This window comes from Calidris pugnax, unplaced genomic scaffold (genome assembly GCF_001431845.1).
Source record: "Calidris pugnax isolate Ruff unplaced genomic scaffold, ASM143184v1 scaffold198, whole genome shotgun sequence".
Taxonomy (NCBI): domain Eukaryota; kingdom Metazoa; phylum Chordata; class Aves; order Charadriiformes; family Scolopacidae; genus Calidris; species Calidris pugnax.
Genome location: NW_015090925.1, coordinates 399,104 through 420,697, shown reverse-complemented (window position 1 = coordinate 420,697; position 21,594 = coordinate 399,104). Strand labels below are relative to the sequence as shown.

Below are 21,594 nucleotides of genomic sequence, written 5' to 3'. Positions count from 1 at the left end.
TTGTTGGGGTTTCTCTGGCAGACGATAACACGGTGCTCGAGACCTATTTTTGTCCTTGTCTTGCACGGACACAAAAGGCCACGGGGACTGGCTGTACCTGCCCCTTCGTGCCTTTTTGAGGGGCAGCCGAGTGGGCAGCCAGATTTCACAGTGGTGAAGTGTCTCTGCTTGATTAGCTGCCTTCGATCTAAGTGCTTAGAGAATCTTGCTAATGAGTCTTTGGGAACAAAGACATGCCGGTGTTTTTTTCTTTAAAAGCCAGTTACTGCAGCAGCTGACTTTTTTTTTTTTAATGTGTTACCACAGTGTATTAGGAAAGAAGCATCTTCAGCGTGTGATTTTAATCAAGCTACTTCTTCATTTTTAATTTCCTGCATACCAAGAAATGTGGACCCGTGGCTTTGTCTTTTAATCAGGCGCCCTCTTTCAGTTCCCCAGTTTCTTATTTCACACGTTTTCACCCCATACTGGCAGCGCAGCAAACGCTATCGAGGGAAGAGCGGGCGTGAAATGCATCACCTGTGATTTACTGCTGGGTGACGGGGCTGGTGGCACTGGGCTGAGATGCCCTGAGTGTATCTAAGCAAAAAAAAAAACCCGTCCAAAATATTTTCAGTGGGATATGCAGATATTGCTACCCTGAGATATTTCCTGGGAACTCATCTCCGTTTCTCTACAGCTTATAATCCTTAAAGTAGGCTCAGGAGACTGAAATTCAGGGAGGGAAAGTGATTTGTGCAAGGCTTGTGGCGTGAAGCTGAGGCTGAAGCTGTTTTCTCTCCGGAGCAGCACACACGTCTTTGTCCTGGAGACAAGTTGTGCTGTGCTCATGTCCCCCCTTGGGAGGAGGTATTTTTGGAGGTTTTATGGAGGTAAATTGCCCCCTCTCTTTCCCCGGCCCGTATCTCACACAGGGATAGCTCTGGCGATCCCCTCCGCTCTGGGGGATGCAGATGGGGTCTGGTTGCTGGCACCTGGGTTTGTTTGAAGCTCTTCTACCTCCTGCTCGTTGGATCCCTCAGCGTTGCTGGGATGTGCCCTCGGAAGGGGAAGGGGAAAAGCAGCGGGGAAACGGGGCGGATGGACCAGCGTGTTCATCGGGACGAGGATGAGGACCAGCATCCAGCTTTGCCAGAGGTCACCAGTTCAGGTGACACAGTCCCATGGTCAGTGACGATGGGAAAGCATTGGGAGGGACCCACGGCCAGCGTGAGAGTGTCTGGCAGGTGGGGGCAGGAAGGTTTTGGCAGAGCCCAGAGAGCGTCCAAGTGACGCCCTTGGCACGGTGCTGCTGGTGACTCACTGCTGTAAACAAACAAACAAAAAGTGTGTTTAAAATAGCCATAACAGCTGCTAATAACACAGCTTTAGGACATGACCGACATCGCTGACTTATTTTTTTTTTAATCATTTTCAGTGTCTGGTTCAATAGTGTTAGTACTTTTCCTGCTCACTTACAATTTTCCGTTCTGCGTGTGGGCAAATAGAAGCGAGAAAGCCTGAAAGTCTCATTTGCATGTGAAGAAGCAGCAGAAACCCAGAGTCAATAGTGACTGCAAATGTGTGGGAGCAGGGAGTGGGGGGGACAGCAAAACTGTTGTAAATAGAAGCCGTTTAAAGCGCTGGATTACGCGCTACGGATAATAAAATACCCCGAGCCAGCACATAAGAGGGATCCTGTCCTCGGCAGCAGCTTCCAGCTGATCCTGTTAGAGCTTCCAGCCCTTTTGTAATAAACCTTGCTAATTGGGGGGCCAAATCCCTCACACAGGGGTGCTCACCCAGCCAGGGACCAAACAACGCCACGGCCGGGCATGGAGACCTGGGAGAATGAGCAGGAATGTTGTCCCCGGAGCACAGATACACGGGCTGTACGTGGATTTGGAGCTGCTTTGATGAGCTGGCGTAAGGCAGCAAAAGAAATGGAGATGTTAAATTAATCTGTCGATTTCTGGGGAAATCTAGCAGTGATTATTATTATTTTCCTTAGTTTTCAGTGTGACTGACTTGTTTGATTCTCTCTCCCGATGCACAAGGAGAGAATTTGGACCCAGCGTGTTTGTTTCCCTGTATTTTGTGCTTGCTTGCATCGCTGCGATATGATAATCCGGCCAAGATTTTCAAACAAACCTCTTTTGCATCTGATTCTTTAGGGGTTTATTAAGCAGAAAATCTGATTCCCGGGGCGTAAAACCCGGAGGTTTTTGAGCCTTTCATGTGGTGAGGTTCTGTGTCAGGGCCCTGAGAGATGCTCGGCCGGGGGGCGGGAGAGCGATGCTGCGGCTGGAACGGCGGCTCTGCCTCCTGGGGCTGGCGGCGGCACAGGCTCCTGCCAGCAAAATCCTGTTTTTCCTCTATAAATGGAGGAGGATGGGGTGCAGCGAGGAGGACTCGTGCCAGCCCTGGGTAAGGTAGGGACAGCAACTGTCCCCTTGGGCAGGGACCGGGTGTCACCGTGCGTCTCCCCGCATCCTCGGCAGCCGCCAACCTGGGTCCCTGGGCTCTGACACCCGCACAGCAGGCAAAGAGCCTGTTTTCCCCACTGCCTTTTTACAGCAGCCACCTGACCCCGGGTGCAAGCGCTGGGTAACTGGGAATTTAGCCCCAGATGTGCCCATTTTCACTGTGCCACATCAGTGCCCGTGGGAGCCGTGGGGCTCCTGCTCCTCCCGTGCCTTCGCTCCGGGCATCCGTGCTGCTGATTCTGTGCCCGTGCCTCGAAGCGTGCACAGGGTGTTTTGGTACAGAAGCTGCTTTTTCTGTGCCTCTGTAGCACCCAGGGTGCTAACACTTCACCCCCCGGGGCCATGTGAGCGGTGTGAGCGCAGCCGCGTCCTGCTCCGTTACCCATCGGCCGGGCCATGCAGCAGGGAGAGATGGCTTTTGCAGTGTATCCAGGCCACCTTTTCCAGCCCAGGCTCTTTTTTGGCACCCGTGAAATTGTCTGACAACTTGTGAGCGGGCACGGTGCCACCCGAGCAGATGGGGCTGAGCGTCCCGGCAGCCAAGAGCCGGGGATGTTCATCTGGCAGAGGGACAGGAGAGCAGTGCTCCTCGGTGTTCATCTCCCGGTGCCCGCCCCTCCTGAAGCCACCCTGGGGAGAACAGCCATGGCCATGGGGTGTCTGGCTGGTCAGGGGGTGCTCCACAGCAGGGATGGTGCCCCCACATCCTCCCCTTGGCTCCTACTGCTCCATCACCAGGGGTGAAGGAGTTTCTGAGGTGCCTCCAGCCCCAGCTCCCCATTCGGCTGGGGACTCGTGTCCTACCTGAAAGGCAACAGCACAGAAATTCTCTTTTTTAACTGCCTCTGCTGGGTGGTTCCCTGTGAGAGGCTGGAGTGAATCCTGAGATAGAAGGATTAAAGCATCCTCTTGGAGGCTGTGCAGAAATTGTCACCAGGGCTTTCTTTAAAACGTACCTCCAGGGAAGGCCTGCATGCTTAGTGCCCCGAGGGGCAGCTTTCTTCACACAGGCATGCATTTCATGATGATTGACACATCATTAATTAACTGTTATTAATTAACCCCATAATCTGAAGGGGTGGGGGGAGGAATTCCTGGCAGGCCTGGATCCCATCATTTCTTTGAGCACGCGAGTCCCCAGCTCTGCGGCACTCCCAGACCCTCTGTCTGGGGGAGCTGAGAAGCTCCTGATGAAGGCAGGACTAATGAACAGCCTTTTACAGCCCCAGGGAGTTGGGTTTGTTCAGCCTGGAGAAGAGAAGGCTCCGGGGAGACCTCAGAGCCCCTTCCAGTCCCTAAACAGGCTCCAGGAAAGCTGGGGAGGGACTCTGGATCAGGGAGGGGAGCCATGGGACGAGGGGGAAGGGTTGACACTGAAAGAGGGGAGATTGAGATGAGGTATCAGGAGGAACTTGTTTGGTGTGAGGGTGGTGAGAGCCTGGCCCAGGTTGCCCAGAGAAGCTGTGGCTGCCCCATCCCTGGAGGGGTTCAAGGCCAGGTTGGAGGGGGCTTGGAGCACCGTGCTCTGGTGGGAGGTGTCACTGGATGGGCTTTAAGGTCCCTTCCAGTCCAAACCATCCTGGGATTCTATGATTCTATGGATGGTCACATACCCTCTTTGAGACTGGCCGTGCTATGAAATCCCCAAATCAGGGGAGAAACCCATTTTTGCCCCTGTTTGTACCCCAGCGTGATGACCTCCCTGCTGTGCTCCATCACTCAAGTGCCAAGCTACCCCCAGAGCAGCAGCAGAAGGAACAAACTCCTGTGCTGACTTCAGCTGGGCTTTGCTGGTGTCCTTGAAGACTTTATTTTGCTCTCAGCACTTTGAGCCAGCCTGTATCTTCTGCCAGTTCTGCCTGGTGGCCTCTGACAATCTCCTAAGCCAGGCAGCAGCACGGTTATAGCTTTATTGAGCTTACTTTGTCTGCATTTGCCTTTCAAGGAGCAACAATGCAGCGATTCTGTGCACTAAACATAGCCTAAGAAAAGAAATTGTCCTGTTTATCCACAAGCACCAGGTTCTTGGGGTGATGCTAGTCTCCAGAAGATGCTGATAAGCCAGTAGTCCTAGTCACTGATCAGGGTTCTGCTGATGTTTTGGCAAGGTTTTGTGTCCAGTATTGTTGACCCTGCGCTTTTCTTATTGCGTGCTGCATCTTCTGGCAGGAGAAGGACCTTCTCGGGGGTCAGGATGTTCCTGTATTGCAGGAGGTGCCTCAGAGCCCCTCTCATTGGCATCTTCTGGCAGGAGAAGGACCTTCTCGGGGGTCAGGATGGTTCCTGTATTGCAGAAGAGCCTCAGAGCTCTTCTCTTTGGCAGGTCTCGCTCCTGTTGTTGGGCACTGGGTACCAGGGTTCCTCCCTCCCTCCCGTTGTGGGCTCAGGGGTACAATCCTGCCCTTCTCCATCCTTGGGCTTGGGAATGGCCTCACGCCGCTGACACCCGAATTACGTTCTTAACAACAATTTTCTTTGTTATATCAACCCAAGCCAAAACAAACACTGGTACTGGAGGCTCACTTTCTGGTTTAAATAACACAGACCTTTAAGTGGATGAGGGCTGTGAATCATTTCTGTGTGGATCCTGGTTGTGGATTGTTTACTTGCTTATTTGTGAAGGGTTTTGTTCTTTTATTTTTTATTTCCCTGGCAATGTCAGTCTATCACTCTGGATGCAGTAGCACAGCTTGGAAAAGATCCCTGGTCCCTGTTATCTAACTGTACTGGTATTAGATTATTGGATTCTCTCTTCTCTCCCGTCCCCCCAAAATCCACTCACTCTAAAGGGTGAAATTGCTGTGTATTGGATTGCCTGATATTGCACCCGTTCTTTATTGCAATATCTTCTAGATTTTAATAGCTACAGGCCTTGAAACTATTTTGGTGTTACCAAAGACATTTAATATCTGTGAACTCAGGGAAGGTATTTCCTGGCACTCAGCAATGACTCCAAAGCCCCAAAGAATTACACTCAACAGCCCTGAATTTCAAAGCCTGACATCACTGCAAGCCACGAATACAAATCCATCAACAGGAGCAGGATTTTAATTGCTTTTGAATGATTCTATAGAAATCTAAAATTGCTTTGTGGGATGAAAAAAAAAATCCCCACTTTTATCTGTGAAGAGGTTTTAATTCTGGTGAATAAAATAAGTGGCTGCTGTAATAACACAAGGTTTTTTCCTTCTGACTGTGTCGCCGTTCCTGCAGCCCCTGCCTGCTGGGATTTTATCCTTGAGCAGTGAGACATCGGAGTTCATCAGATATTGTACGTGGCAATTGCCAAAGCAGGAGAGGCTCTTTGGTGGCTGGAAGATTTGTGCTTCCATTACGTTAGCTGTGAAAAAAATGAGACCACCTGCATTCTTTTGCGATGTGACCTTCTCTAGCTGGTGAGACGCCGTGTTTTCTCTGTGATCTGATCTGATTTTGAGGGCAATCAAAAAGGCCAACAGTGCTTTAAAACCCAATAATACCTTGTCTCTTGCTTTACAGTTTTCTTTTCTTTTTTTTTTCCTCTCTCTTTTTCTTTTTTTTTTTTTATGAAAGGAACAAAAACCTCTGCAAACGTTTCTACATCTGGCTTAGCTTCTGGTTAAATGCACCCTCAGGGAGTGCTGGAAAATATTACTTCTCCTGTTTAGAGGAGAAGTAAATGAGTCACATTTTCCAAAATAGTTTTCAAGGAAAGGGCTATCAGAAGTGGTTTGTATTTTCCCATTTGATAGATGTGGTGAATACTCGAAAATCGTCTGCGTGGCAAAGAAACGCCAGCGGAGTGTGACTGTACCTGGGGACGGGCAGGGGGTGAGGGTCCCCTCGCTGTCCCTGGGGGGATCCCGTGGCTGTCCCTTGGGCTACTGCCCGGTGTCTCCCCGAAATGGGGGGTGGCAGAGAGCCCGTGTGCCCCAAACTGGGGGGGCTGGCGAGCAGAGCAGGGGGCTTTTCCCCTTTTTTCCCCCAGGGGATGATAAGTGGGGACACGAGGCTCCGCAGGGGTTGGTGGGCACCATGGGAGGACTCACCCAGGGGTTCAGAGGGAACCACATCTGGCCTCGTCCCATCTCAGCGTCTATTTCTGGGCAGCAACAACACCTCCTTAACCAGATTTTAAAATGATTATTGAGTTTGTTCTAGGGAGGAAAAAAAAAGACAATGGAGTATTTGATATTTTAGTTAGCATTAAACTTACAAAAAGGTGATTGGTGGCAGCACCCGAAACTCTGAACTGATATTTTTTGTGTCATTTGAAGTATTTTGGACCTAACGTGTATTAAAGTACAGAAAACCTTCCTAGTGAGGGCTTTAAAATATTTTTAATTTTTTTCAGAAATAAACCTAGCCATTATTGTATTTTTGAAGGACAATTATTTTGTCCTTTCTTGCATAACTACACATTTTAAAATGCATTTTAAAACAATTATTTTTAAATTGTTTTTCTCCAAATTGACCATAACAATCCAGACAAATCTCTTCAGGATTAATTTTCCACCTAGCTGAAGAAATTAGCTATTGCTTTCTCCCTCCCACCTCCAAGCCCTGCTCCAACGGTTACCTGGATACCCTGCCTGTAAAGGATGTATGTGCTGAAACAATTTAAATAGCCTGATTTGTCATCTAACTGCAGACATCATTAGCAAGGCATTATTTGGCTGGAACGTTGTAGGCTGAACGTGGCCAGCTCCTCTGTGTTGAGGAGAGATTTCATTTAACCACCTTGTCACCAAAACTTGCCTGGCTTGAGCCTGGAGCTGCGGCGGGTCCAGTCTGGGGAATACGAAAATGTCATTTTTCCCGTGGCATAAAGCTGTTGGAAATTTATTCTGTGCCAGGATGGAAACAGGCTGTTTCAAATAGGTTGTTTCAGAATCCACGGATTCGTTTATTTGGGGGCAAGGGGATAATTTTTGTGTGAAGGGGAAGAGGGAAAGGAAGAAAATATAGGTCTGGATTTTGCTTTTTTCCCCTTGTGACTTTTCTCCTTGTCACAGCCCCCGTTTCAGTTTATTCCCCTTGTTATCCTCTCGTTTTAACATGGCAATTCCGCCAGGGTGGAAGGACCCTCGTAAGCAGATTTTTAAAAACAAGCTGGTGAAATTACAATGATGACTTGAAGTTAATTTTACTCTATATGATGGTGTGTAAAGCAGATAATAGTGACCTCTGATAAATCCTGCCTGGCAGAAGGCAGAAATCATCATTTCCCTGCAATCTGACCGTTGAGCGTGGTTGGGGTGTGCATGATGTGTGCATGACAACAAGGAACGTGTGAGGAGAAATCTGGGCTTTAAAAAGAGGATTTTGTTAGTTCCCAGTTCGTTTTTTAGGTCTGGACTGCAGCTAACCTGCTGTCGGGAGGTTTTATTCCAAAGCTGGTTATTTATTATTGATCCCAGTGTGACGTGGAGAACCTGGCTGGGGTCAGGGGGTCTGGTGGGTCGGGTCGATTGACCTTCATCCTCCCATCCAGGCTGAGCCAGGGCTCCCATCACGTATTCCCAACATCCCTCCTGGCAAACCAGCTCCCAAATGATGCCCGGGAATCACAGTCCCGAGGGAAGCACGGCCGCAGGATATTCTGCTGATCCAGGGTGCAGGTCCTTTCCTCACAGTCATAACTGATGGTACAAAATACTTTATGGCTTCAGTCATTAGTATTCCAAACTCAATCTATAATTTATTTCGTGCTGTAAAAATGCTAAGAGTTGTCTACTGATTAGCAGCAACATTAGGGCATGTTTCTAGATTTATCAACATGGGGTATTTTTGGGTGGGTAAGGAGGCTTTTGTCTTCGAATTAGAATGTGTCTAGACACTCTTATTTTTTTGTTACAAATCTAGCGAAATGAAGACATTTTTGAGGTAGTAATTAAATTCTTTCAGTGACATACAGTCTGTTATGCACGAGGCTTCAGTATAATGAATGTATTTATTTCCAGGAAATCTACAGTGTTTTCCTTGCCGTTTGTAGGACTCGGCGTATAAATAATGCAGCCCATGCTGTGCTGCTTTTCAGTTCAGCCCAGAAAATTATGCCATTAAAAATGGCACGGTTCTTTCAGGCACAGGCAGACGCAGCAGGTAAAGAGAGTATTCGTGTGAGGAGCAGCGACAGGAGCAGCCTCAGCCAACACACAGCCCTGGAAAGCAAACCGCCGTCGGGGAAATTGTTTGCAGGGCTGAGAGCAGGGAGGGAGACAGATTGCTGATTAACTCAGGATCTCAGCACCCAAACTGTGATCCATCATGGTGGGCTCCGAGTTTGTAACCCCGGGTTTAAGACACAGAGGTGGAAAGCAAACCGCCGTCGGGGAAATTGTTAGCGGGGCTGAGAGCGGGGAGGGAGACAGACTGGTGATTAACTCAGGATTTCAGCACCCAAACTGTGATCCATCACGGTGGGCTCTGAGTTTGTGACCCCGGGTTTAAGACACAGAGATATAGAATCACAGAATCATGTAATCATAGAATGGTTTGGGTTGGAAGGGACCTTAAAGCCCCCCCAGTGCCACCCCCTGCCCTGGGCAGAGACACCTCCCACCAGACCAGGTTGCTCCAAGCCTCCTCTTCAAAAAGCCAAAAAATCTCACCGTCTTTGGCAAAAAAAGCCTCAATCTGCTTTCTTTTCTGTATTTTCATGATAAAAATCGACAATTCCAGGCAGTTGCTCTTTGATATGCCTTTAGAAAGAAGTTCCAATAACTTCAGAGATGCAAATGTAAAACCTATCTACAGCACATCATTAGCATGAGTGGCTGTTCCTTCTTTCTAATAAAAAAGGAATGGAAAACTACTAAAACTCAAGACATAATAAGGCAGAAGCAGGTAATTTAATATGGTCATCTATTTGGAAACGCACATTGTGCATAAATAATCAGAGGTATCAGCAAGGAATCCACAGCCATCGAGCAAGTAAGTTGTTTGTGGTTGCCATCTGACCTGTAGATAAGTGGGAACAATATCTTCATTAAACTTACAAAACTGAACATTAATCATTAGCAAAACCAGTGCTGCAAGAGGCAGGAGAGGTCCTGCTGTGTCCCCAGGAGCCGTGTGCCTGTAACTAATGGCAGGATTTAGCTATTAAGGTCATATCAAGAATAGATCTGCTGTTTGGCCACCGAGTTTAGGGGCCTGATACAATCGGATTTAGGGTGTAGTTTACAGACTTAGTGTGTGCTGGGGGAGGAAAAGGTGTATCTTGGAAATACGTCTGAAAAAACTTGACTTCAGAGGTGGTGTCCTAAAAAGAGCGTGTAATGGGAATGAAGTGGGTTTTTAGTGGGGATGAGCAGCACACAGCAGAGGGGCTCCAGCCCTAATGTTTTTAAAGATGTGACTAAAAAAATCTCTTGCATGTTTAGAAAATGCAATGGCAAATTTAACCCTGCTCTGCACCTTTGGGTCATTTTGCAAATATCTCTGTAGGCGAGCAGTGAACCCACTTTATTTAGTTTCTTTTGTTTTCCTCTCCTGCCTGCTCCAGCCAATAAGCCGATGCAGTCAGAGAGCAGTTGGACTCTCTGTAACTAATCCTATAATACTTGCTTGACATTCATATTGCTGTTGAGCCTTTCTGTCAATACAGGCATTGCCTATGAGCTGCCTGGAAAACAGTGCCCAGGAAAAAAAAGCAAAAAAGCAGGTTTAATTCTTACCAATATTTGTGATAAAATGAAGATCTTCACTCAACTTTATTGGAATTTACTCAGGCGTTTGGTAATAGCAGCCTCCTGGAGCTTGCCAAGGGGGGAACTCCAGGGACCTGTCATAAAACACAAGAAGATGGGTCGTGTATTCTCGATTATCCACGACCAGTCCTGAAAGGGTCAGACACACAGGGTGCTTTGGACAGAGTTGACATTCCAGTATTAATTTAACTTCTTCTACTGCTGCTTGTGCTTAATCCTGCAATATCTGCCGTGACATTCTCAGGAGCTGTGGAAGATGTCATGGATGTTATTTAAACTAAAGACTAAAAGCAGAAGGTATGGCTTCTGTCCCCCGCATTTTGGGATGGAAACAAGCTTGAAAAGCAAAACTGGCAGTTCTGTGACTGGGCACCAGCGGGGACACTGGTGTGTGGTGGCCGGAGCCAAGCCATCTGCTGGCAGGCAGAGCTGGGGGTTGTAGGAGGAAAGTCCATGAGGTCCTTCACTCTTCTCATCCCTTCTTTCTCCGTTCATGCTGGGTAGGAGAACAGTATCTAGGCTCTGAGGTCCAGAGCTCGCTGCACAAATGAGAATTTCATGCTCTTTTTTTATGCATTGGCCTACACATGCACACCATGTAGGCTCTGGCCTGTTAATGATTTTGACAGTAATTATTTATCTGCAAAATCTGGGCCACTTAACTCAGTGTAATTCAGTGTCCAGTAGCTGTTGAGGGATGGACTGTAAATAAAAAGCCTGAAGTGTTTGGCTGCTGCAGGGGGAGGTGGGCAGGGAGGAGGGAGCCTGCCCTAAGTTTGCCTGGTTTCTCCTTTGGGGTCCTTGGGAGAGTGGCTCTCCCCCGTACAGAGCAGATATGTAGGTCACCCAGGGCACAAACCAGGGAAATTTAAAAGGATTTTCCACTTTTCATAGCTGGAGGCTGAGCATCCTTTTATTTATTCTTCCAAGCCAGTATAAAATGACGGCCTCATTGTGTGGCTAATGGAGAGGTGTGATTGCATTAGGCTTTATCCCTATTATACGATCTTAACAACTGCAAACATTTCATTTGAGAGGGGAGAACTGCAGACTCTGAACTGCAAACTGAAAGAGGGAGCTGGTACCAGAGTGCAAACACTGTGGTCCTTCTCATTATGTCAATATTCAGTCCAAAGAACTTCTTCCCCTCGGGCTGGGAGGAAGATGTTGGGTCTGTATTGCTCATACAAATGGCCCGTGACCCTTCAGCTCCATCCTGTACCTGGCACAGCTCAAACGGCTCTTCTGGAGCACAAGAGCTCATGAAAATTCTCATGAAAGCTCACAAAAGGGATCTGGGCTTTACTAGATCCATTCCTATTTCTTTGTGTTGAGCAGGAGACACATTGAAAGCCAGGATTTGAGCCTTATTTCTGGTTCATGTGGCAAGACAAGGAAGACAAGTTGTCATTTCTTTATTTAGAGGCGTTGCAGTGCTCGGCGTGGGGCAGGAATTGGGGTCCAAGGAGCCTGGAGCACCCCTAGGACCTGCAGTTGTCGACCTGAAAGGTGATGTCTGGCTTCTACCAAAGCCCGTGGCCAAAGGGACTTGTACCTTTGGCAGAATGACACATTTTTTTTTTCCCGAAGTAGTTGTTGTTTTGGATGGAAGAAGAATTACGAAGACCCAGCTGTGGGTCGGCAGGGGCTGGAGCCGCTGCGGGGTCTGGGGCTTCTTGGGGGCTCCTTCTTGCCGAGCACAGAAGAGCTCCGAGGAGGTATTAAGTCTCTGCTTGACTGTCAAGGACACGCATAGTTCACTGGCTCTATGTGTGCCCAAAGTTAAGCGTGTGCTTAATGAGGCTCGAGTGCTTCGCTCAGGGCAGAGCCGAATCCTTAATAGCTCCCTGTTTTGCAGCTTTTGCTGAAAAACGGGGCTAATATTTTCCTGCTTCCTGGGAGATTTTGAGGACAGGCTTACTAGCATTCACAGTTCTCGGAATGATGGCAAGGGAACTCAGGAATAAAAGGGGAGAAGTTAGGTATCAATGCATCAGATTCAGGGTAATTACTTTTTCCAGCCTATTTTGAACTGGAACCCATTGTGAACCCTTGAATTTCAATGGCACATACATCACATGGAGCGAGAAGAAAAAATCCAAAAGCTGAAAGAAATTTGAGCTCTGCTATGCTTCTAATATGTTTAATGTTATTGTTCCGTTAAATCCCTACCCTTAATGACCCCAGACATATTAAATAACATTCTTAGGGCTGCAGAAATGTTTCACACTTCTAATTTTACACGTACTTTTCCCCCTGCGCTCGCAGAGCTCTACAAATGCTGTAATACTGAAAAAGCTCTGTAGAAAATAGTTTGCCCTCTTCTTCCCGAGGCGAGGCCGGGGGTGCCTGGGCTCACACGGTGCTCGGGTCGTGCTGCCCTGCTTTTCAGAAGTAGTTGTTGGAGCCATATCATTTGCCAGGTTTGCAGGTGATGGCCGGGGGAGGATGGACAGCCCAGCGCCAAAGGATGGCAGACACCGTGGGCTCTGCTGGCAGGAACCCTCACACCACTTGTTTGGGAGCAGGGAGGAACCCCAGCCACATGGGGCAGGAAATGCTGATGGTGATACGGCTTCTTAATGAAGATACCTTAAAGGAAGGCACCAAATATCATGGTAGCACCTCATTATTGGTGTCTCCTCCTGGCTTACTTGCTGTGAGGCTGTTTTCTCCCCGCTGTGCTGACAGCGTTGACCATGTGAATGGGAGCTCTTGTTGTGCTGTCAAGGACCTCTTAATCTCTCAACCCCTGTATGGCAAGCCGGGTTTCTAGCTCAGAGATGAACCAAGCCTTGCTTCTGGGTTAAGAATTCTTTTATCTGCAAAGTGAATTAGGAACAGGAGCTTCCCAGAGCTCGCCTTTCTCCTCATGCCGTGACTCATTTGTTTTTTTGTACAAGCCCTGCTTTTCCTGGGAGAAGGAAAAAAATTATCCTAGCCAAGAGGCACTGCCAGTTAGCCACCAGGGCATCCGTCTTCATCTCCTCTCCGTCCCACCAGCATCCCAAAGGAGGGAGATGGAGATGAGTTTGCAGCACATGGGTGTGCTGGTGATTTCTGCGTGCGAGTGCTGCCTCCCGTGCAGTCAGCATTCCCGTATGGATTATATACCCCCCACCAGGCCCCTGCGCAAAGGACAGGCTTCTTCCCACCAGGGGATGAAGCCCTGAGCTTCTAATTCTGGAAATACTCACTTCAGTCCCCACCACGGACCAAAGAGCAGCCGTGCGTGTCGCTGCTCGCGAGAGCAGCAGCCCTGCCCGCGCCTGGCACAAGGGGTGGTGGAAAGAGCTTTATTTCTCTGCCCCCAGTGGTGCTGCGTTTCAGAAAGAACCAAGATCAGCCTCTACCCCACAACAGTGGGAAAACTCACCTCACCTCGAGTATTTTCAATTTGTTCGCTCTGTAACGCGGTGCCTGCCTCTAAATGGGAGGCGTTTGGGGGGGTGCAGGGGAAATATGGGGAGGGGTGGTGGAAAGAGCTTTATTTCTCTGCCCCCAGTGGTGCTGTGTTTCAACCAAGATCAGCCTCTACCCCACAACATTGGGAAAACTCACCTCATCTCGAGTATTTTCAACTTGCTCACTCTCTAACACGGTGCCTGCCTCTAAATGGGAGGTGTTTGGGGGGTGCTGGGGAAATACAGGCAAATATTACAAAGAATGATCCTAGTTCTCCTGTCCCGTGGTGTCCGGTACCGCAGCCTGGGGGATTAGCTACTGGTGTGGATGTTGGGTTATACATGGAGGGCACCCACGTGTGTCCTTCTGGAGGCTGGTACCACTGGGGTTCAGCTCTGGGTTTGTATGGGTTGCCTGCTCCGTAACAGCATCTCACTCTGCCTTCTTTTCAGCCATCTTCTAAATAATAATAGTAATAGTAATGATGATGGCGACGATGATGATAACAAGAAGAATAATAATAGAAATAGTGATGATGATGATAACGATAATAATAATAATCATCATCATCATCATAAAGAACCTGTGACTCTGGTCTCTGGCCAGGCTAGAGGTGCAGCCCGACACAGGGACCCCTCTTTTTCTCTGCTTCCTAATAATAATAGTAATAATAGTAGTAATAATAATAGCAGAGAACCTGTGAGTGGTCTCTGGCCAGGCTGGGGGTGCAGCCCCACACAAGGACCCCCTCTTTTTCTCCACCTCCCCTGACAGCACCGGCTGTCATGCCGACAAGTGTGGGGTGGTGGGGGGGAAGGAATGTCCTGACAAATGTGCTTACGTTAATATATATTTTTTTCCATTTGCTTTTCCCGTGGTGACAGGCAGGTACTTACTAGGCAGAGCTGGAAGTAATGTTGCGAATTGCTGAAGGAAATTTTCCCAGTTGATCAAACTCTTATGTGTTTTGTGCTGATCAAAGATTCTCTTCATGTCTTATGTATCTGAAAGCACAAAAGGATGAATGAAAAAAGAGCTATTCTTCTGTGCTGGTAGACAATGAAATGATGATTGGTGAGATTATGCCTTGACTTTACTGTCAGCACAATGTCAGGGAAGGCAACGCTATAGAGGGGGCACATTCAGAGGTACTAATACCCATCCAGATCACTAGAAGGAGCAGAAAAGCCCTGAAGAAGAGGAAAACGTCTGGTTTTATTATTATTGTATTTTAGAGGAGAATAAAATGAATCTTTCATATTCTTGGATCATATTAGTTGCCCTGATTATTCATCCCTTCATATCCTATCTGCTTGTGTAGTCAGGAGTTGTAACTCATGTTTTGCTCAGGTGAAAATCTGCTTTTTTAAATATATATATATATATTTGCATTTTGGGCGTGGGGTGGCAGGAACCTTTCACTGGTGCTGCTGTGAGCAAGGGCCTGGTTTTGCACAACCTTTTCACAAACTCCCTGATCTATGCAGAGGAGCCAGAGGTTGCTTCGTTGCCTCCTAGAAACGGGGGTGGTTTTAATGGGAACGCCTAAGGCGGGCTGGGGGGGCTTTGGGTTGGTGGGGATTTCAAGGAACTAAAGAAAAAGCTAATTGTGCTCAGTAAAGAAGGGGCCTCAGAGCTGAGGAGTCTGCAGTCTGAGGGCGTTAAGGCTGAATTCCCGGGTCCTGCCGTGGGGATGCTCTTTTGGGGCACGGGAGGCCGTTGTTGTGGTGTGTCTGGGCAAGTGGCCACCCCGGGGGAGGCTCGGCCATGGCACCGCTGGGGGTTTGCCTTCGCCCCCCGGCCGGGAGGAAAAGTGAGGCTGGAAACCAGCCGAGGAGGAAGAAGGCTGGGATGTGGGGATGAGGAGGAGGGGGCTGTAGCCCTGGGATTGCAAAAGGACACTTTGAAGATCACGTTATAGCGACGTCTGTCAGGAACCATTAAGGTCCGGCTGATCTCACCCGGGGCCAGGGGCTGGGCGAGGTGACCTCCGGAGCATCTTCTCCTTTGACTCCTCAACTGGAAATGGAGAGAAAACCCACCTTAATGTACTGTTTCCCTGTGGATTTTCTCTCCCTGTACCCTCTCACCCCCACCCTGAACTGTCCTCCTGTGCCAGGTAACAAGATATTTCTCTATAGAGATGCTCTTTGGGAAGCTCATTGTCATGCTCGGCACCAGGAGTTGATGATTTATGTTAAGCTCGCTGGTCCTTGAGCATGTGCTGCTGTCAAGCTCCCTTCCCCGGCTCTGGAGAAGAGCACTCCGGGGCTGGCATGCCATAGCATGAGCTCGGTATTTATCCTTTTGGCAGTTTGCTAATTATTCCTATTGCTATCGCATCCCTGCGCGAGTCCCTGTCTTCCTGCCACAGTAAATATTCTCTGGTATGTTCTAGCTGCAGAACTGCTTGTTCAACAGGAGCAGGCTGGGTACCCTGCGGAGGCCCATACTGTCGTTTGGATGATAGCGATAAAACGGGCCAAACATCCTTTCTGTACCACTTAAAGTGCATGTCTTTGCATCCCCGGGCTGGCCGCTGGTTTTCTGGACTGTTTTCTGCTCTTGTAAACAGCTCGTGTGGTTCCTGGGAGGGCTCTTTGCAGCCCAATGCTGTGAGGAAGCCAAAGCCATCGGCTGCCAAGGCTCCATAAGGAGCTGGGAACGGGCAGCAGATACCTCCGCTGCTGTAGATGTAGCCACGTTAGCACTATCATTTATCTTCCTAAGGACTTACCAAGCCACTAAAATGTATTATAAAATTAAGTGGCATTTTCTCCACCTGTTCTAACTGGTGCCAAAGGCACGGAAAGCCCTCCCATTGCACAGCTCTGCAATGCAAACCCCGTGCCCTCCCCAGGACTGCAGCTGCCGCACAGACGTGGGGCTTTTTGGTTGGTTTTTTTTTTTTTCCACGGGCTGCCTCCTTCACTTAGAATAATAAGCTTTAGATTATCTCAGGGCGCTCTGGATCCTGCTGCTGCACAATCCAATTTGACAGAAGGGTTGCGGGGCGGGGAGGGAGAAAATCCTGCAGCAGGCACCGGACTTCTGAGTCGGAGTTTTCCACCGGCACAAAGGAGGAGCTGGGGCGAGGGCTGGGAGGGTTTTAGTGCCCGGCTGTGCTGGGGGCAAGGCTCAGCCTCGGTGGACCATCCGTGCCATGGGGGCTCGGTGGACCATGGGGGTGCCTGCAAAGTCCCACTGTGGGGCTTCCAAATGCGAACGGTCCCCACGTCCCTCCCAGGTTGCAAAATAATTGAAACAGCAACAAACTGCTGAGTGGCAGCCTGTTAGTCTTGTATTAACTATATTTTATCAATTAGGCAATGCTGTATGGTTATTAACTGTTGAGCCTGCCCCCTGGCTCCAGGACATGTATTTAAACCCCCCCCGGGAAGAGAGGAAAGCTGCTTTCCAAAGGAGAATAGTGACCTGTAGCTGTGGGTGGACCCAGATAATCTCCAGTTGTCTGTTCCCATAGCCCAATTACTCTGTGATCGATGTGAGTGCTGTCCCTGCCCTTGTGATTATCGAGCCCCCTTGGGCTGTTAATGTCTATAAGTGGTTTTGCTGCTGCCGAATTTCTCTGGCTGGAGAGGGTCAGGGTCTCAGCAAAATGCCCAGACCCTGCAGACCCACTGCCTGCTGCAGCACAGCTCCTCATCAGGCTCTGTAATGATCCCCAATTCCTGATTCCCCCCATGAGTGTGGTGGCAGGAGCACAGCCTGAGGACCAGGGGCCGTGTTCAATGGGTGGCACGTCCCTTCGTTAGCTGAGATACGTGGGTCTGGCACACTGGGGGGCTCTGAACCCCCCCTGGGCTGCAGCACAGGAGGATGGCGTGTGTCTCTCGGAGCAAAGCCTGGCTCACAATGGGCTCTTTGCCCTATTTTCTAGCTTTTTGGCTGCTGTGCAGACAACTAGACCCCTCTGGAGCGGAGGAAATCTGGTGTCAAGGCAGGGTTCTTTCGAGTAATGCATGGCCCTGATGGGTATTAACCCTGGTGATTTGGGCAGGTGTATGCAAGGGATCCTGGAAACTGATCACAGATTTCCATGGTAAAGGTTCATTTTCTATGATGGCACTTTCTGAAATGCCAGAGCATCTGCAGTCTCACTGTGGTGAGGAGGTTCTTGAATGGCAGGAAAAAAACCCAACCCAATAAAGCATTTATGTTGGGTTTGGGGGGATCAAGTAATTGGCCAAAAAAATGTTTACAGAAACATTTAAGAAACGCTTGAGGCTTTGCAATTATTTCTGCACGCAAATCACTGCCTTGGTTTATCCAAATACTGCTGAGGACCAGAGCAGGTCCCGACCATAGCCCGAGTGGGGCTGACTCACCACATCTATTCATGGCCCTTCATTCATCAGAGCAGCTTTGTTTCTTCTCTTTGGGAGCGTGACTCGTGTTTCTGGCCACAGGATCAGGACTCCGTGGCATCGTGTCTTGTGTGAATGCAAACATGTCCCTGGCATGTTTGAACTCATTCTTTGCTTCCCAGATTTTCTCCGAGTTGCACCGCGGTGAGGAAATTTCCAGGGGCTTTGGTTTCCCCTTCGTTCCTGTTTCTCCTCTACGAGTGTTACCGTCCCGATCCGTCTCTTCCTCGTGCCGTAATTGGGCTGGTGCCACTGTGTAATTTTTAACTGTGTGCAGTATCGACAGACTTCCATCTGTCTCTCCTCCAGAGCTTCCCTGCCTGCCGGTATAAAGATCTGCCAAATCCTTCTCCAAAGAGAGGATCACCAGATTCCAACTGTTTGCAAAATAAGAGGTGCTGCCAGGACTCCTCTCCCCCCGCCAGCAGGACCCGTGTCCTGCACCCTGGGAGATGGTGCTGCTGGCACCAGGACCTCTGGCTGTTGCTCTCATTTATTGTCCCTCAGAAGCCCACCCTTCTGTAGAGGGTCCGGCATATCGGTCTGTTTGCTCAAATATCTCATTAGTTCTGACATTTTATTAGAAAATAACCTTCAGTAGCCATCAGGTAAAAGAAAAAAGCCAAAATAACTTGGGGGTTGGGGCTTTTTTCCCCTTAAAATGCAATTAAAACATAGAATGATAGAATTGTCTAGGTTGGAAGGGACCTTTAAGGTCATCTGGTCCAAACCATCAACCTAGCTCTGATAAAAATGGTTTGATGGGGGCATGGATCATGGGGACCATGGCTGGAAAGCCTTTTTCTGTAGATAAATAGAGGGAAGCACCTGAAGCACCGAATAAACTTGGGAGTTTGTTTCATGATGTATAGCCAGGTTCAAAAACCACCGGTATTTCCATTGTCTACATTGTGGTGTGGATTTGGTGTCCAATTTTGAAGGTTTTAGGACAATCAAGTTCACGATCTTCTAGGAGGGTGCGCCGCCACTTAATAATACATTATGACAGGAGAGAAATATGTACAAACAAGTCTAAGCCTGCAGGACAGCTATGCTTACTTACAGATGAATAATATCCCCAGCCGTTGCCGGGGGTGGCAGGGAGCAAAGAGAAAAGTGAAATTAGAGGGACCAGAGCACCCCGGGGGAGACGTGATGAGGAGGAGCTGGCTGGGGCTACGGCTGCGCGGGGACAAGATTGAGATCTAGCCCTTATTGAAGCCTGATTTTTCTGGAGCAAGATTTTCTTGTAAAGGAACAGCCAGGATTTGTGTAAAGTCTTTGGGAGAGAAAAAAAGCAGATGGCATTGATTAGCTAATTAGTAATACTTTCTGCAACTTATCAGCTGTGCTGATATGTGTGAAGTTTGCAAAAGCTTGGGATGAATCTTTCTCTCTTGGTTTGTTGAAGAAATCAACTATTTTAAAATCTGGAGGGGAGGGAAAGTTATACACAAATGTGTAATTTTCTGCCCAACAGAAATATGTTAATCTTTTCCTTTGAATTTACGTTCAGGGCTCATTTCTTCATTTGCAGCCACAGGGCATGTGCTAAGGGTTGGCCACCTCCGTGACCACTACTGTGCCAGTGGTCAGTGCTCTTTTGGCCAGAGCATCACTAAGGTGTTGGAGGCCCCTCTGACCTTGAGTTAGATTGGACACAAATTAAATATCTTGATGTTGTCTCTATGATGGTGGTAGTTCATCATTTAGGGCAAGACAGAGTACCTCGCCAAGATGTTAATGTAGAGAAGATTGTCTGAGTGAGGGTGTCAGTCCTTCAGACCCTGCTCGTTCCCGAGCAAAGTCTTCATATAGTCAAAAACATGAGATTCATGCAATTTCCTCAGCCAGGTGGATGCAGACAGGCTCGTGGGCAGACACCGGTCCTGGTAGTCACAGTGGTCTTTGTGGGAATGAGCGTGGGTGGACACGGCTTTGGGTTCCCAACAAGCCCCGTAATTAGGACTTGCTGCAAATTCTCCAGAGGCTTGAGATCTGCACCAGCACCACCCCAAAGCCTTTCATGCAATGAGGTCCCGGTGTAGAAACTGTACTTTAATTGCCAGTGTGGAGCACGGGTGACGCACGAGCTGTCATCTGGCCACCTGTGACAGCAGGGAATGAGAAAGAGCTTTGTTTTCCTCTGCTGGGGATGTGTCCTCCCTCGCAGATGCTCTGCAAAAGGGCTTTGTGGTGCTTATCTCCTGTGTAAGGCTTCGAAATAGGGCATGAGGCCGTTTGAGGTGGGGCCCAGGCGTTGTCCTGGTCAACTGTCTGGGTTGTGCTCCATCCAAACGCCATCAGGACTGGAAATTGCCTGAAGTGGGACCAAGATTTGCTCCTTCATTACCTAGGGCTTTCTATTTTTCGTGGAGTTTGGTGTTGAAGCTTTAGCCTTTCTATTTCCATCAGAATGACATTTTTTATTGGTTCTTAAACTGAAGAAACAACAAATTCTGCATCCTCTCTGGAGCACGGTCTTGTTAGTGTTCTTTGAAACATGACATGTGTCGTGGCCGTCAAACTGCAATGATCCCATTTTTTCTGAAATGAGAAAAACATGTCACTTTTGGCTCTAAGTAATACAAAGGGAGAGTCATACTTTAGAGAGGAGCTGCATGGCTGCCACAGATGAAAGAAAAATGTTATTACTTTTGGAAATTTCATAATTACAGTTAATGATAATTTAATGAAATGACATTGTCTTCACCGCTATCACTAATGAAATGTTTGAGAGTGATAAAACAGGTCTTGTTAAATAGAGCGAGAGTCTTAGAGTGGAAGAGCTTTGTGACAGCAGCCTGTGTGCACAAGTCTCAAATTCCTATTTTTTTTTGTTACAGTGGTTTAAAAAAAAAGTTAAAATGAAGGTTACCTGGCAAATAAGGCACACATGAAGTATGTAAAGGCCTGCCATTAAGCAAACAATACTGAACTCGTGAATAACAGGCTGATGACTGAGTACTGCTCTTTAGAAATGCTAACCCTTCATTAAAATGCTTTCCGTGTTTTTCTTTGCAGACAAACCAGGGAACAAGAAACCCCGCCTGACTTTTTTTATTTCTCAGACTATGAAAGACATAATGCAGAAATAGCAGCATTTCATTTGGACAGGCAAGTAAAATGGATTTGCAGTAAAAGAAAAGTGGAAATATTGTGATAAGTTTCTGCACTTGGCCAGCCCTGCAAATGAATTACTTCTAAAAACGGGGAAAATGGAACAAAGGTGGGCAAACGCCATGAATAAATGGAATGGCAGATGATGAAAGGGTAGATTAATAATTAGGAAATGCAACTCGCTCTGGGAATGAGAAACCTGGCAATAAGTAATTCTCAAAAAGAAAGAGAAATGCTATTGAAGAGAAGCTGAGAAATGAATGTCCCCTGTGGTCCCGAAGGGCATGTGGAGAGGGCCCGTCTCCCGGGGAACATGTCACAGAAGTGTGACAGGTCTCTGGCTCACCCCAATCAGCTCAAGGATGTGGGGAATTACATGGGATTACATGGGATGTGGGGAATGGTGTGAGCATTTGTGGGGGGAGTCACCGAGGTGGGGAGGGAGTTATGGGGTCGTCCCATCTCAGGAACGTCTTTAGGCCACAAGGCCGTGGGAAGGGGAGGGATGTGGTGGCCATTCCC

At 48.3% G+C, this 21,594-nt stretch overlaps 1 protein-coding gene across 1 annotated transcript in view; it reads left to right on the top strand.

The window, feature by feature from the left end:
- Positions 1 to 21,594, top strand: part of FAM20C (family with sequence similarity 20 member C) — a gene marked incomplete at its 5' end in the record, with an annotated part of 48,833 nt that overhangs the window by 15,546 nt on the left and 11,693 nt on the right. The window contains one exon of the mRNA XM_014951356.1: positions 20,977 to 21,069. Coding sequence (XP_014806842.1) covers positions 20,977 to 21,069 — 93 coding nt within the window. The remainder of the gene's footprint in view (positions 1 to 20,976; positions 21,070 to 21,594) is intronic.